The sequence below is a fragment of the Lutjanus erythropterus genome, chromosome 14 (genome assembly GCF_056507025.1).
Source record: "Lutjanus erythropterus isolate fLutEry1 chromosome 14, fLutEry1.hap2, whole genome shotgun sequence".
NCBI classification, from domain to species: domain Eukaryota; kingdom Metazoa; phylum Chordata; class Actinopteri; order Lutjaniformes; family Lutjanidae; genus Lutjanus; species Lutjanus erythropterus.
Genome location: NC_139330.1, coordinates 37,217,930 through 37,234,290, shown reverse-complemented (window position 1 = coordinate 37,234,290; position 16,361 = coordinate 37,217,930). Strand labels below are relative to the sequence as shown.

The window sequence follows — 16,361 nt, the reverse complement described above, 5'->3', positions numbered from 1 at the left end:
AATAATAATAATAATAATAATAATAATAATAATACTAAATAATCTAGCACAATACATCCATAAAATGCAACAAACGTGCTTAACATAAAATCATCATGACATTTATGATAAAATCCTAAAAAGAAATAAAATAAAATAAAATAAATCAACCATAAAACAATTCCAAGACTTCTATTAAAGCTTTCTTTTTTTAAATGACTGTGGTGTAGCTATGCTTTATATTTAGTTAAAAGGTGTGTTTCAGTATTTTCTATGACAGGCAGGCTGTCATCATTTATGCATATGCATGGTCTGTTCTAAATTTGTTCACAGAGTACAAACAAATTCAGGTAAGAAAATATTGATGAATCCCAGATTTGTGCCTAAAACACTTTTTTGAATGAGGCTCATTCTGTACATGTTCCAACAGCGTGTCTTCATAGTAAAAGAGTTCAGGTACTAGACTGACCTGCCTGCAGTCCAGACCTGTCTCCCATTGAAAATGTGTGGTGCATTATGAAGCACAGAATATGACAGAGGGCTGCTGAGCAGCTGAAGTCATACATCAATCAAGAATGAGAAAAAAAAGCCACTCTCAAAACTTATTAGTGTCCTCAGCTATTTAATACTGACTCAGTGTTAAAAGAAAAGGTGATGTATCACACACATTTTTTTTGAAACATCAAATTCTCAGTGAGTGTATATTTAGAAAAAACAACAACAGAAAACCAAAAGAAGTTAATCAGCTTCAACATAATGTATCATGTCTTTATTCTATATTCAGTTGAATATAGTTTTTTTGTAAATTATTGCATTCAGTTTCTATTAATGTTTCACACAACATCCCAACTTTTTTGGAATAGGGTTGCACATTACTTTGAAAGGTTATTATGGAACTTTGGTCAATTGACAATTAAAGTATCCAACCTAGCCCAGCCCTAAGGAGGTTTTACTGTAGAACTAAGGAGTCTGAGCATGATGTTATCATGGAAAGAAGCAGCTGACATCTATGGCCTGCATGTCATGTCCTGTTGCCACCAGCACTCTGCTAGATTTGCTGTTCAGTGTAGACTCACAGAGAAAGTAACATCTGTCCTCAACATTTCCTTAAAGACACTGAAGCAGCTCTGTTCAGGCTCAAAATGTAAGAAAAGAGCAATAAAACACAGTGGTGTCCTGACGCCATGCATACTAATGAGTCATGGAAAACAGTGATGTCATGGCCAGCAGTGGACCATTACTGATGGACTGTACCTTCGCTTTGGTGGCCAGACTCCTGAGGCTGAGGCGGGTGGAGGACAACATCTGAAGGGCTTCTGCTGGATTACTCTTCATCTTACTGCAACTGATTGTCACTGAGAAACAGACAGAGAGATTCAGAGAATGGATCAAACCAGTTGTATTAGTTGCTTAGTTGTTAGTTTTGTGTTGTTGTGTTTTGTCTCGGAATTTGAACTCAGTATATTTGTTTTTTGTTTTTTTCTTTTTTTGTTATGTTTATACTGTATGAACATGAATGTATGGGTAAAGTTTCATTATCTCTATTGATAGTTGATAAACTGATAACTATATATATTTTTAACAAGGATCCTTTCAATTTGGTTATTAAAGAATTGTGACTAGGATACTGCATGAAAATAAGCTTGCAAGCAGACATGTTGTATCTACTATGATATGATTACAATATTCGTACCAGATTGGTATCACATCACGTCACATCTGTGCAGTGCTCTCCTTCTACATCTCACAGGTCAGCTAATGCTCCCTCTATCCCACCAGGAAGGAAAACTAGCTGCTTCCTGTCCCTGCCTCCTCTTGGCAGTACAGCCCGTCTCTGACTTTGGTGCGACTGTTAAGGTCAACCTGGTGTGATTTATGAAGGCGCTTCCCTCCTGCTCTGCTTTATCTGTCCTTTGCTTTCTTTTCTTTGGAGTCTGTGTGGATGCAGAGCCCACACCCAGAGTGGGGTCAGTAGAGCTGAGATACTGACACAGAGTCAATATTCTTTCATCTAAGTGCCAATGATCAATTTTTGTCACAAAGATTGTCATTCTTGTTAGAAAGGGGAAAAAAACAACATTTAGGCCACAGAAAATATCTGCACTGGATATTAATCATCATAAAGAATATCCATAACTATCATTTAACATTTAAAGGATCAGTCTGATGATTTTCTGGTTTTTATTATCTTAAAAAAAAAATCCCATGAAATGACTAAAACCAACACTGAATGTATCTTTGTGTGTGTGTATCACAGCCTGATATATTGTCTCCTTCCGTGCCATACAGCTCAGTTGTTGTCCAAAGACTTAAAAACACATCAGTGAGCCACACTGACTGACTGATGTTCTTTCATTACCATGAACACACACGCCATTGTTTATTTGGACTTAATCGCACACACATCATCCTGTACATTTACACCATTGCTTAACTCACTACACTCAAGGGGGGTTTGCTGTTACAGCCTCACCTGGCCTGGTATGACCAGTCGTTTTTGGTGGCTTGTGCTAGCTCATATTAGCAAACCTTAGGTCAATTTTGTATAACTGACATCACAGAATTAGCTACCTAACTAAGGGAAAATTCATTTCTAGTCAAGGCCAAAACACACTAAGAGGTTCTTTTGAAGCTTGAATTGAAGCTTCTATGGAACTGCAGGCTTCAGATTTAAAATTCAAACACCACAGAACCAACAGTTTTTTAGGAAAAGGTTGCTACTTATATGTATCTATTTATTTCTTTAGCATTAATATTGTTAATTACAGTTTATGTATTTAATAAAATATTCTCTTCACAAATCTTCACTTTTTTTCAGGACAGTCTACATGACTAAACAGTGCATGATATTCATGTTTTGTATTAGGCATCAGGATAATTTACATTAGTGAGGACATTCTATACCACAGTAGACACCAAACTGCACACTGACACACACCGAGGAGATGAAGAGAAGAGACAGAGTCTGGACTCTTCATCTTGGTTTACAATACAATTAAGTGATGTTTCAGAGAGGAGATAATCATCTGTCTGTTTGCTACGGAGACAGATATTTTAGTCTGCAGTGTATAATCCACAGAACTGTACAGTAAAATCAGGATTCATGATCAATTAGGTCTTATATCAGTCGGCACTTCACAAACACTCCCCCTCCCTCATATTCTGCTACCTTTCTCTCCTCCCTCGAGCCATATAAAGTTTTTACATCAAGTTGGCACATCTGTCCATATTCACACCCTTTCTCCCTCTCTCTGCTGTGGGTCAACTTTTTTTTTCTTTTACCTGGTTTCAGGTGAAGCTGCAGTTCCATTAGCACTCACTCTTCATGTCCATGCCTTTTTTTGTTTAATTTAACTCTCCTGGAACACATTGTGGGTGCAGAAAAAAAGGTTCTGGTTGTTCTCCTGCTAGCTGAGCCATGCCTGTAGTGTCTGCATGTACCATGATGCTTTGAGTGTGAGCTTCTGATGCCCATGTTCCCAAAGATCACCCACCCTCACCTGTAGCTATTACTTTCAGCATTACATAGCGTTTGGTGACATAATTACTCAAGCAGCACTGATGAGTTTATTGCTTCAGTTGACTATATTTACCATCGACACTGACTAACCATCCACATGAAAAGTGGCAAATTTTCCCTTTAACAACTTTTTTTTTACTTGTGCTGCTGTTAGATTTTAGCATTATAGATGTTATTAATATAAACACACTCTCAGAGAACCAGATCATTGTGTCGGATAAAAAGGCAGTGGGCGTTTGGATCACTTTCTTCTGGTAACCAGACACAGGACTACTAGGCTGCCCTAGTGTATATAGTCTAGATTGTATAGCTTTGACAAATTTAGTGCTTTATATTTTATATTTCTTAACTCTTTTATGTATGTATATATATATTCTAATATTTAATTTTTATTTTATCAATATTTTATTGTCACTCACCCCCTTTTTTTTCTACCTTTTCTTGTTGAGCTGCTGTAACATGTGAATTTCCCCAGTGTGGGATCAATGAAATTCATCATATCTTATCTTACAAAGCCAAGGTTAAGAAAAAAATCAATACACCAGAGCCAGAGATATTGTCTTTTCTTATTCCATGCATTCATCTTTGTAGTTAAAACCTGGAACCTACATTAGCCACAATGTAACTCAACCGCAGACAATGCACTCAAAAATTCAGCGTGTAATGCTAGTAGTGGTTAATATAGCCTGAAGCCACTAGCCTGCAACAGAGACAAGGAGCATGTTACAGAAATCTGGTCCGCTCATATTTTCATTTTCAAACTTCAGTCCCAAACAGCGCTGTCTAGGGATGAAAATTCTTCTAGAAAACGAGATTCTCTATCCCAGGACCAGATGCACAGTATCTGGAAATTCTGGAACATTTAAGGTATAATTTAATCTACTGTCAAAACACGTTTAACAAGGAGAAATGTTCCAACCTAACTGCTTTAGTGTATTATCTGGCAATATTAATAATTACTGAGGCAGAACACCATTTCAATATTAATCAGCACTGTAATGAACATGACATAAATTGCACATGCCACATGCAGCTACAAGGATTAAAAGCCAAGTTTATTGCTTGTTATCTGTCACTGTCAGTCTGAACAGCCTCATGGAAGTAATATCAGTTATTCTATTAAACTAAGACAGATCCCATATTCTGTTTGCATTCAGAGGCTGCTGCAACTCCAGCAGAGGATTTGCACTGTATGTGCTGCTATGACAGATATAGTCAGGTAACAAAAGTCAGTGATTACTCAAAGTTACAAAGGAAAACTCAAAAAGCTTTCGCTCTCTTGGTGTGAGATTTTGGCTGTCTTTCTTCAGTGTAAGGCACATTTTGCCACAGCCACTTGTTCACTTTTCTGTGTTTATTAGGCATGTGACTAACACATCTGTTTGCTGACAGGTTAGCCACGAAAACTTTAATGACTGACAGTGACAGAGATGCTGAAGAAGAGGATTCATTGGGATGTTCATGTATGCGCACCAAACGTGTGCTCAAAAACAATGAGCATGAGAGGAGGAGAAAAGAGGTAACACACACAGCAAACATGTTACCACGTGCCTACATTGCTATTCTTTTCATGCTACCTCCTGACTACTGCTGTGATGTTTAATTCAGCTGTGTGTGTGTCTGTGTGTGTGTGTGTGTGTGTGTGTGTGTGTGTGTGTGTGTGTGTGTGTGTGTGGTGATGTCCTGAAAACATGGGTATTGCAGAGGAGTCAGAGACACATCTTTCCCATTTTCCTGCCGCTTATGCTCATCCCTCGATCCCTTCACCTCCTCTGTCCCAGTGAGAAAGCTGCACTGATTCAATGGTTAGTGGAAGGTCACATAGGAAGAAACGTATAAAGGTAAGTGGCCTGTTTGCTTTCATCTGACAGGAAGCTTGGGTCATGCATCTATCACAGGCACTGAGTACTGGAGGAACAGCAGATAATGCAGAGGCACCCAGGCATGATGCCATCTAAAGCCTGTGGGAAAGTGAGATTCCATTCAACACAACACTTTTGTTGGCGATATGAGGGAGTGAGCAGGATCATCATTGCCTCCCTCTATATTAGAAAGAAGTTACTATTGTTAAGTGCTCTCAAAGGGTTGAGTCATGACAAAAAGGCAGTCACGAGGTGTCAGAGGATCATGCATACAGGTTCCCTGGAATAAAACAGCACCCAGGTTCCTGTGCTGCAGTGTGGATGGTGGTTGTGTGAACAGCTGGATGGTGCTCTTACCTTCACCCATGTTGATGGCTCTTCTGATCACCTCCTTGAAGAGAGCGGGGTCCTTCTCCCAGCCACCGGCCTGGACTTTGCAGCGATGGGCCTTGGACAAGAACTGCAGTGTCTGAGACACCACACAATAATACCACCATTGTGTTAGGTGACATAGACCACAAGTCAGACACTCATCGCTTTTGATCTTATTTAACTTCACATTTTAACTACTTTTGCTGACTTCACACATTAAGAACAGGATTAGGTCCCATATTCACTGAACAGTGACCATGTGGTCTGTTTCATTTTATTACACAAGAGGCAAAGGTATGAAGGAATACATAATAACATCATAAGTCACAGAGTCTTGGACTGAGCGCAAAGTTAAAATATTTAGTTTGATGCATCCTCTTGTATCTTTGTATTGATTTTGTATAGCCGAGAGTGGGTAGCTATGATGTGAACATGAACATGTGAGAGCATTGAGGAAATGTTAAAAACACATTTTGGCACTGACCTTTTCATTGTCCTCTTGGTTGGAGCTGTGGCCATCTCCATACAGCAGAGCATACTGCTGCCATATCTCAGAGTCACTGCTGTGGCGGGAACTGACTCGGCCCAGGAGCTCCTTCAGTTTGGGCCGCACAGTTTCTGCCTGCTCACCCTGGCTGTCAGTCAGGTTTTCAACAACTGCTCTCACCAAGATCTGTAGAATCTGCCACGAGACAAATACATAAATGATGCAGACATCAATGGCAATTGGTGTTCAAATATAAATTACATTTTTTTTTTATCTTATGTCAAGTCTCATCATTTACCCATTCTTGAGAATTATTAATACCAACACTCTAATTCCATTTTTGGTGAAAATGTATTCTTTTAGGATTTATATATATATGAAATATATGGAATTTATGAAATGGTTTAGTTTGTTTCAATTTTTTAATTTCTAAACTTGGTCTGTGTCAGAAAACAGCCTTGTCCCAGACAAGAAGTTACAACTTCAAACAATTATAAAATGTGTTAAAAGCTTTCAACATCTAAAACTAACAATATCTACTGATAACATAGGTATAATATTATACTGTATTATACTTAATATTATATTAAACATTGTAGATTATACATTCATTCTTTTAAAATTGTTTTTTATGAAAATATTGGCCCTTCAGTGTTATTTCCCAGCAATCCATCAAATCTTGAATAAAAGAAGAAATGCAGTAAGTGAGACTCAGTACACACCTGATGGGGGGTGTACTTAAATACCACCCCTCTCTCCGAGTTGCCCCTTTCTTCTTTTAACAACATTACGACCTCCTGAGTTGAGCTCCAGCTGAGATCTGCTATCTAAAAGTTCTCCACCTCCCACCACATAAGTAATGAACCTGTCAGGCTTCTTGTGTGTGTGAACGTGAGGCTAACTCTGGAATGTCATGTCAGGCATCATGCAAGATGCCACTGAATGAATGACTTATTCAGACTCCTGCCAGAGTGTGAACTTCAGTGGAGAAGTAATAAAATGAAGACTAAGAAGAATGATAACAGAATTTTCTATGAAGCTCATCCGAAGCTTACAATAGAAAAGCAGAAGAACTCACTGTATCAGGGGATTCTGTGTATAGTGCATGTGTGTGAATTAGCCCTTGTGTGTGTGAGTGAGAGAGAGAGACTATAAGGTTCCTGTATATCTCATTTAAACCCATGAGGCATAAAGCTTAGCCATGTGACCCTCAGCTCCTTTGAAATCTATCAGCCAGTCAAAGCACATCTGTCACCCACCCTCTACACATTCCATAAGAGAGGAATTCATGGTGGTCTCTGCCACCATCCCTCCTTCACTGCTGCAGCACCTCTCATTTCTGTGCCTAGGCTAAAAACAACCACGGGGAACAACTAGATTTACCACCTCTTCATTGTACACCACCGTTTCACATTACAGTTTACATACATGCCTGTCCAGACGGATATAACACATGACCCTGATTCCAAAAAAAACTGCTAGTTGTGTAAAGCATACATAAAAACCTTTTGGCTATATACAATTCAATGCAGTACAATGACAAGATATTTAATGTTCAAAGTGATTGACTTAATTGTTTTTTTTTGTAAATATACACTAATTCTGAATTTGATGCCTGTGATATGTTCAAAAAAAAAAATTTGGACAAGTGCATGTTTACTGCTGTGTCACATCAACTTTTCAGTAGTTTCTGGGAACTGAAGACACTAATTGCAGAGGTTTTGAGAGTGAATTTTTTTCTCATTCTTGCTGGATATACAACCCCAATGACCCTATTTGCAGAGATTTCTCTGGACATTATGGATTGTAGAGGGTGAAATCCCTATTATTATTATTATTATCATCATTACTATTATCATTATTATTATTATTATTATTATTATTATTATTATTATTATGCATTGAGAAACTGTAAACTGTTTGCTCCCAGAGTTTTTCACAGAGTGGTGAACTTCACCCCATCCATGCTTCTAAATGACTGAGCCTTTTGAGGATGCCCCTTTAATACCCAGTCATAATACTGTCACCTCTTACCAATTCACCTTACCTGTAGAATGCTCAAAACAAGAATGAGTGTATATTTATTAAACACAATAAAGTTTGTCAGCTTGAATTTTAAATATCTTGTCCTTGTAATGTATTCAATTAATGCAGGTCAAATCAGTTTCACAAATCACTGCATTCTGATTTTGTTGATGTGAATATTTCCAAAGAGAAACATACTGTCTTCACTGAGAGGACTGATAGAGAGTGGAAGAGTATGATGTCACAGTGAAGTTGACTGACCCTGACCTTTTGGAAATAAAATATCATCATTTCAACATTTTATCCCGTTAGACATTTTTGTGAAATGTGTTTAGTGCAGTCACCGTGACCTTTGACCACCAAAATCTAATCAGTTCATCCTTGAGTTCAAGTGGACATTTGTTCCAAGTTTGAAGAAATTTTCTCAAGGCATTCTTGAGATATCATGTTCATGTTCATGTTCAGAATGGGGAGGATGTATGAACCAACAACTCAAAAACATAATGCCTCAGGCCGTGGCTGTGTCAAAAACAGAGGCATAGAAACACAAAATAGAATTAGACAGATAAGTTGCTTCAAAAATGTAACTGTGATCTGATTATAAAGTTAAAGGAGGCTGAGTGTAATCACTATTTATTCAAAACACCATTTAAGGAGCAAGATGGATGTGAAAGTGGAATAGTCATTTGAAGTAAGGAGTCTTTCATGTGATATTGTGAGGTGACGTTTTGACAGGTTGGTTTCATTGACAAAGGCAGGAGAGAAGAAACAGTTGTATATCTTATTAATATGCACTACACACATTTTGATCTAAAAATACACTGTTTTTTGACCATCCGTCCTTTGATACAAGTCTCAAACACTGGAGAGGTTGGTATAACTGCACTGCAGTATTCATAAGCACAGAAAGGTTGTTAAAAATAGTTACTTCTGTCTGGTCTGCACAGCAAATGAGTAAATGTGGACATTTGTGTGGCAGGTAGTGGCATGGTCACACCGATAGGTGGTACAGGGAAGTTCATCTGTGCATCCTGTGAAATATAGGATTTGGTGCCAAAAGCTTGTTAACTTTTGTAATATGTTAATCAATTGGGAAAACACTATCACGAGAATGTTACATTTGATCTCAATAGCTCTCCAATATCCAGAATGCAAGTTAAATTTATTTATCATTTATCAATTTACATTTATTTACCAGGGTTGTATAACCCTCAGCTCCTTGGTTTGTCTGGCATTGAGGAGCAGGTTATTTTCTGTGCACCACTCTGCAAGACTGTTGATTTCCTCCTGATATGAAATCTCATTATTATTTGAAATCTGGCTGATGATGGTGGTGTCATCTGCAAACTTCACAACACAACACGGGTTGCAGTCATGGGTGTACAGCATGAAGATGAGGGGGCTGAGCACAAAGCACTGAAAGGCTCCTATGTTGAGCACTAGAGTGGCAGAGGTGAGACTGCTGGTCCAAACTGCCTGAGATCTGTTTGTGAGGAAGTCCAATATCCAGCTGCAGAGCATTAAGTTTGCCAATCAGCTTCATACAGGAGATAGGCAGGATGTAGGCCCACAGCTACATCCCTACCAGTTCGCTTACACACACCAGAGAGGAACTTACGATGCAGTATAATGCACCTTGTGACTGAACATCTTGAAATCCTAAGTCCTATGCTAGACTGTTGTTTGTAGATTTCAGCTCAGCCTTAAATACCCTATAGCCTCATGTTCTTCTGGAAACACTGCGGCTGATGAATGTCAACCCCTTCATTACTAAGTGGTACCACTCATTCCTCACTAACCGTACCCAGCAGGTCAGGGTGAACAAGACTTTGTCCGAACCCTTGTCCATCAGCACTGGCACACCTCAGGGGTGTGTTAGTTCACCAGTCCTGTTCACTCTGTACACAAATAAATGTACAAGCAGCACTGCTGACAATTCCATTATAAAATTTTCTGATGATACAGCCATATTGGGTCTCATGTCTGACACATGTGACACAGCTGCGTACAGACATGAGATCCAGAATTTTGTCCAGTGGTGCAATGAACATTTTCTTATCATCAACATCAACAAAACAGAGGAGATGATATTCGACCCCAAATCTATTGGAGACCATTCACCAGTGGTTATCCAAGACCAAAACATAGCCCAGGTTGAGTCATATAAATACCTGGGCATACACATTGACCATAAACTAACATAGAGTGTTCAGGTACATAATGTCTGCACTAGAGTCCAACAGGGCCTAGACTTCCTTCGCAGGCTGAAGGTCTTTGGAGTCAAGCAGAAAGTGTTGCTCCTCTTCTACCATGCCGTAGTTGAGAGCATCCTATGGTATGACATCTCAGCCTGGTTTGGCAACCTCAGTGTAGAACAGAAGGCCCAGATTACCAGGCTTATGCAGAGAGCCATGAAAATCATGGGAGTCAGGCAGCATGCCACAGACTATCTTTGAGCAAACCATTATCAGACAGGCCCAGAAGATAATCTTAGACCCCACCCATGTCCTCCATCATGAGTACCAACTTCTCCCCTTGGGCATACGCTTTAGAGTCCCCAGTGCAGACTTAACCACTTTAAGAACTCTTTTGTCTCCTTGTCCATTAAAGCCTTGAATGGGAAGCTAACTGTAGTTTAACCATACAACAGTGTGTGTGTGTGTGTGTACATATATATATACAGTATGTCACAAAAGTGAGTCCATTCCTCATGTTTCAGCAACCATTTTATTATATCTTCTCAAGGGACAATACTATAGAAATGAAACTTGGATATAACTTGGAGTAGTCAGTATACAGCTTGTATAGCAGTATGGATTTACTGTCCTCTGAAAATAACTCAACACACAGCCATTATTGTCCAAATAGCTGGCAACACAAGTAAGTACACCTCACAGTGAACATGTCCAAATTGTGCCCAAAGTGTCAATACTTTGTGTGAGCACCATTATTATCTAGCACTGCCTTAATTCTCTTGGGCATGGAGTTCACCAGGGCTGCACAGGTTGTTACTAGAATCCTCTTCCACTCCTCCATGATGACTTCACGGAGCTGGTGGATGTTAGACACCTTGCACTCCTCCACCTTCCTCTTGAGGATGCCCCACAGATGCTCAATTGGGTTCAGGTCTGGAGACATGCTTGGCCACTCCATCACCTTCACCTTCAGCTTCCTCAGCAAGGCAGTTGTCATCTTGGAGGTGTGTTTGGAGTCTTTATCATGTTGGAAAATTGCCATGCGGCCTAGTTTCTGAAGGAAGGGGATCATGTGCTGCTTCAGAATGTCACAGTACATGTTGGAATTCATGTTTCCCTCAGTGAACCACAGCTCCCCAGTGCCCCCCAGTACTCAACAGTCTGAGGACTCTGTTGTCATATTTTGTACCTCATAATGCACCACACATTTTCAGTAAGAGACAGGTCTGGACTGCAGGCAGGCCAGTCTAGTACCTGAACTCTTTTATTATGAAGACACACTGCTGGAACACGTCCACAATGTGTCTTGGAAATTTGTAGGGATGTCCCTGAAAAAGACATCATCCAGATGGCAGCATATGTCACTCCAAAACCTGTATGTACCTATCAGCCTTAATGCCTTCAAAGATGTGATAGTTACCCATGATGCCATGGACTCTAACACACCCCCATACCATCACAGATGCTGTCTTTTTGAAGTTAGCTCTGCTAACAATCTGAATGGCCCTTTTCCTCTTTAGCCTGAAGGACACAACATACATGGTTTCCAAAAACAATCTGAAATGTGAATTTGTCAGATCACTTTACACTTTGCCTCAGTCTATCTCAGATGAGCTCAGGCCCAGAGTGTGCATTTTTTTCTGGATGATGTTGATATATAGCTTTCACTTTGCATTGCAGAGCTTTAACTTACATTTGCAACTTTTTTGTGTTTCTGTTTGAGTTTTCCAACAATGGTTTTCTGAAGTGTTTCAAAGACAATGTAGTAATATACATCCATCCATCCATCCATCCATCCATCCAAGGTTGCAAAGGTAATAGTTCCCAAGGCGTTCCCAGGCCAGGGTGGAGATATAATCCCTCCACCTATTCATCGGTCTGTCACGTAGTGCCGGCAGTATTCATGCAGCCCCAGACCATGACACTACCACCACCATGCTTGACTGTAGGCAAGACAAAATTATCTCAGTACTCCTCACCAGGGCGCCAAACAAGTTTATCTTAGTCTTATCAGACCACAGGACATGGTTTCAGTAATTCATGCTCTTGGACTACTTGTCTTCAGCAAACTGTTTGCAGGCTTCTGTGAGCCAGCTTCAGAAGAGGCTTCCTTCTGGGACGATGGCCATGCAGACCGACTTCATGCAGTGTACAGGATATGGTCTGAGCACTGACAGGGTGACCTCCCGCTTCTTCAACCTCTGCAGCAATGTGTGCAGCACTCATGCATCTGTTTTTTGAAGCCAACTTCTGGATATGACGCAGAGCACAAGGATTCAACTTCTTTGGTTGACCCTGGTGAGACCTGTTCGGAGTGGAACCTGTCTTGGAAAACCGCTGTATGACCATGGCCACCATGCTGCAGCTCAGTTTCAGGGTGTTACCAATCTTCTTATAGCCTAGGCCATCTTCATGGAAAGCAAATTCTATTTCTCACATCCTCAGAGAGTTCTTTGCCATGAGGTGCCACGTTGAACATCCAGTGGCCAATATGAGAGAGTTGTACCCAAAGCACCAAATTTAACAGCTCTAATCAATGACACAAATTTGTATGGTCCAGTCGAGCAGGCAAAAACATGAACATGATGAATAGGACAGGTGGCTTTGCATGTTTGAACGACATGTACAGGTATCACTAAGGGTTTACTCACTTGTGTTGCCAGCTATTTAGACAATAATGGCTGTGTGTTGAGTTATTTTCAGAGGACAGTAAATCCATACTGCTATACAAGCTGTACACTTACTACTCTAAGTTGTATCCAAGTTTTATTTCTATAGTAGTGTCCCTTGAGAAGATATAATAAAATGGTTGCTGAAACATGAGGGGTGTACTCACTTTTGTGATATACTGTGTGTGTATATATATATATATGTATATGGCAGTCTGTACATGTACTGTAGATACTGAATGTGTGAGAATGTGCAACAGCTCTGTGTGGATTGTATATCTTTTAACAGCAGGTACTGCATGTATCCAAGACAAATGTCCTTTGGGACAATAAAGTCTGTCTTGTCTTGTGTTGTCTTATCTTATCTTATCTTATCTTATCTTATCTTATCTCATCTCGTCTTGTCTTATGGTGTTAAATAGCTCGATAACTGTCAGTTAGTGAGCTAGCTTGTCTGCCTCTGTTCCGTCAGACACCACGACTGTAAACTCTTTCCCCGTCAGCGTTTTTCAATAAAGCTGACCTCTGGTGCCAGCTTTTTTTTTTTTTTTTTTTTTGACAAAACTGATTTTTTTTTCAACACAGAATATTCCCTTCTATGAATATGTTAACATGAAATATATCAAAAGAAAGAACAGATCCTCTAGTTTCGGACAAAAAATGTTTTGCTCGAGCTTTATTCATTCTCATTTCTTCAAAGAAGCACTTGAATGTTGGTCTGTTGCATCAAAAAAATCCACTTTTTGTTATTTAATCACTTCATATTATGTGTGTGACATCACTGTCACCAGTGTGATTAACATTAGGTGTGTGTCCCACTCACCACCAGAAACACCATCTGAAAGGCCTTGGAGCGCTCTCTAACCCTGGCTGTGGTGTGACTCCCAGGGGCTGCGGTGTGAGCAGCCTCGCTGTGTCCTGGCTGCTGTGAAGGCCCAGTAACGGTAGCGCAAGCAGCCCTGCTGTGTGCCCAGGCTCTGTGGCTGGGTCATGATGCTGTCTGACCCATGGATCTGCAGCTGAGCACTGATGTTTTCATACCAGATTAACACCATCTTCTGCTGCTGCTCAATTCCAGCAGCCCTCCTCCTCGTTGAGTGACAAATATTTGTCAGATGATGCTCACACAATGAAAACAACTATTGCCATGATATCTTGTCAGTGGCAGGCAAAGAGTGAAGATGATTTGCTTTTGGCCAAAGGTGCAAATTTGCATGTCAAAATTGAATGATATGACACATTTACTTGGCCCTTGTGAGCAGGTTCACTGATTACGGCAAATTCACTGAAATAAACAGATTTTGCTTTGAAATTCCGCCATGTTAAACGTTGGTGTGACCAGGTTGTGGCTGCCCCTGATGACACACAGTGCTTGTCCCTGTCTCACTTCACCGATATATGCAATCTTAGTGAAAGGGAGACTGTCCCACCCACCCTGTCATAATGGCTAAAAGATATGACTCATGATATCACTCAGTGTTACACTACTCCTAAACTATGCATGACATCTGGGATTCCACGTCCTTTTTTGGTAAAAAAGGGGTTTGTGTTGTATAGAGGATTTAACAGTATCAGAACAGGGTTAGGGTTAGGGTTGAACCTAAGTGGAAGCTGTCTGTGTTAGAATGCCAGTGATATCACATTGCATATGTATTTGTGTTGTGAGAAGAGATGAAAAGCATGGAGGAGGAAAACAGAGCAAAGCCAAATTCCACTAAGTGATCTACTTGGAGCATGGAGGCTGCTGTTGACCTTTTCAACTTGTGTGCTTTTGCATCTTGTAGCCTTAATGATCCAACACAAGCAGCATAAACAAACATAAACATGCTGGGTGAAGAGTTGCCTCAGACAAGGCAGACAAAGAGGGATACACCCAAAGGAAAAGAAACACAACGCAAAATATTTTGAATATTACCCTCAAAAAAATGTGCATGTGAGGTTGTTTGGGTATTTGGCATGAGAACACAAGATGACTTACTGACTCACAGTTGTGACTTCAACCAGTCCCATTGGGCTGAAAGACATCATCTTTAAAGTTGATTGCTAAAAATTACAAGACTGAACTTATTACAGGGCTGAAGCAGAAAATTAATAATCCTGAAAAAACTACTGCTGGCTGTTTTGGTTTGTTTATTCAAAGCCGTTAATTTTCTACTTAGTATGCGTTAGTGGGTGTGCAATTACTGAGACGTGTTTAAGAGAGGCTTTTCCTTCAGTTGGTGTAAATGACTCTGCATATGTGACCACAATAAAAAAAGATTAATTAGCACTACAGGAAAGAATAAACAGTTACTTTGTCTTTTGACAAAATTTCACCTGCTGGGCGTATCATGTGACTGGAGAGCAAATCACCTATTTCGCCTCTCACTAAAGTCCAAACACTACAAGTTATCACCAGTGTTTCCTTTTTAAAGACGTATGGAGGAGGGAACTGTTTCTATAAAGACTTTTGTTAATCCCTCTATGTTACAAATATATGGCTAGTATTCAGTGTTGACAGCAGCACCCTTTTGCATTACTGTGCTGTCTCTTTTTAAATAATTGTTAGAAGGGTCTGGGCTCAAATCCCCTGACTGGCTGTGGCAAGACCCTTCTGTGCAGAATTTGCATGTTCTCCTAGTGTCTCTGTGGGTACTCTCTGGGTGTTCTGACTTCCTCCCACAGTCCAAAGAGATGCAGGTTAATTGGTGACTCTAAATTGCCCTTAGGTGTGAATATAGGTATATAGGTAGACAGACACACAGACAGACACACATACTCTGTAAGACCATAAACATACGGTACATTTGCCGGTCCCAGTTTGAGGGTTTGAAAACATGGTCATCCTACTGTTTCCAAACTCAGAACTAACGTTGTAAACCTTAACATTGTACTCCTTGTTCCTTCTTCACTCTCCTGTCTTTTCACTTTTATAAACTGCTCCATTTGCGTGTGTGCATGTGGCACTCCAGGGATTAGTCACAGCTGTATGATACATTAACACCTTACGATGCTGTCACAGAGTGGTGTATAATGTCACCTGAGATGACATTAAGTAGAGTTCTTTACCTGGATGTCATTGTAATTTTCCCTGAGGTCCATCAGACGATGGTAGGCATGGATGGCTTCAGCAAAGTCCCCGATGTCAATGCACACAGCAATATAGTTCTCCCAGATCTGCCAGTGTTCATAGTTACACTTCAGGGCCTCCTGCAGGGTCCGAAACGCTTTGTTTCTGCCAATGCGACAGGAAAAGAAAAATGGTAACAGTGA

The 16,361-nt window shown here is 40.1% G+C and overlaps 1 protein-coding gene across 1 annotated transcript in view; it reads right to left on the bottom strand.

The window, feature by feature from the left end:
• The window catches only part of ttc27 (tetratricopeptide repeat domain 27), a 111,652-nt gene that overhangs the window by 3,026 nt on the left and 92,265 nt on the right, over positions 1-16,361 (bottom strand). Inside the window, exons 16-19 of the mRNA XM_084735822.1 lie at positions 16,158-16,323; positions 6,218-6,415; positions 5,719-5,830; positions 1,234-1,334 (exon numbers count right to left, since the gene is read on the bottom strand). Coding sequence (XP_084591948.1) covers positions 1,234-1,334; positions 5,719-5,830; positions 6,218-6,415; positions 16,158-16,323 — 577 coding nt within the window. The remainder of the gene's footprint in view (positions 1-1,233; positions 1,335-5,718; positions 5,831-6,217; positions 6,416-16,157; positions 16,324-16,361) is intronic.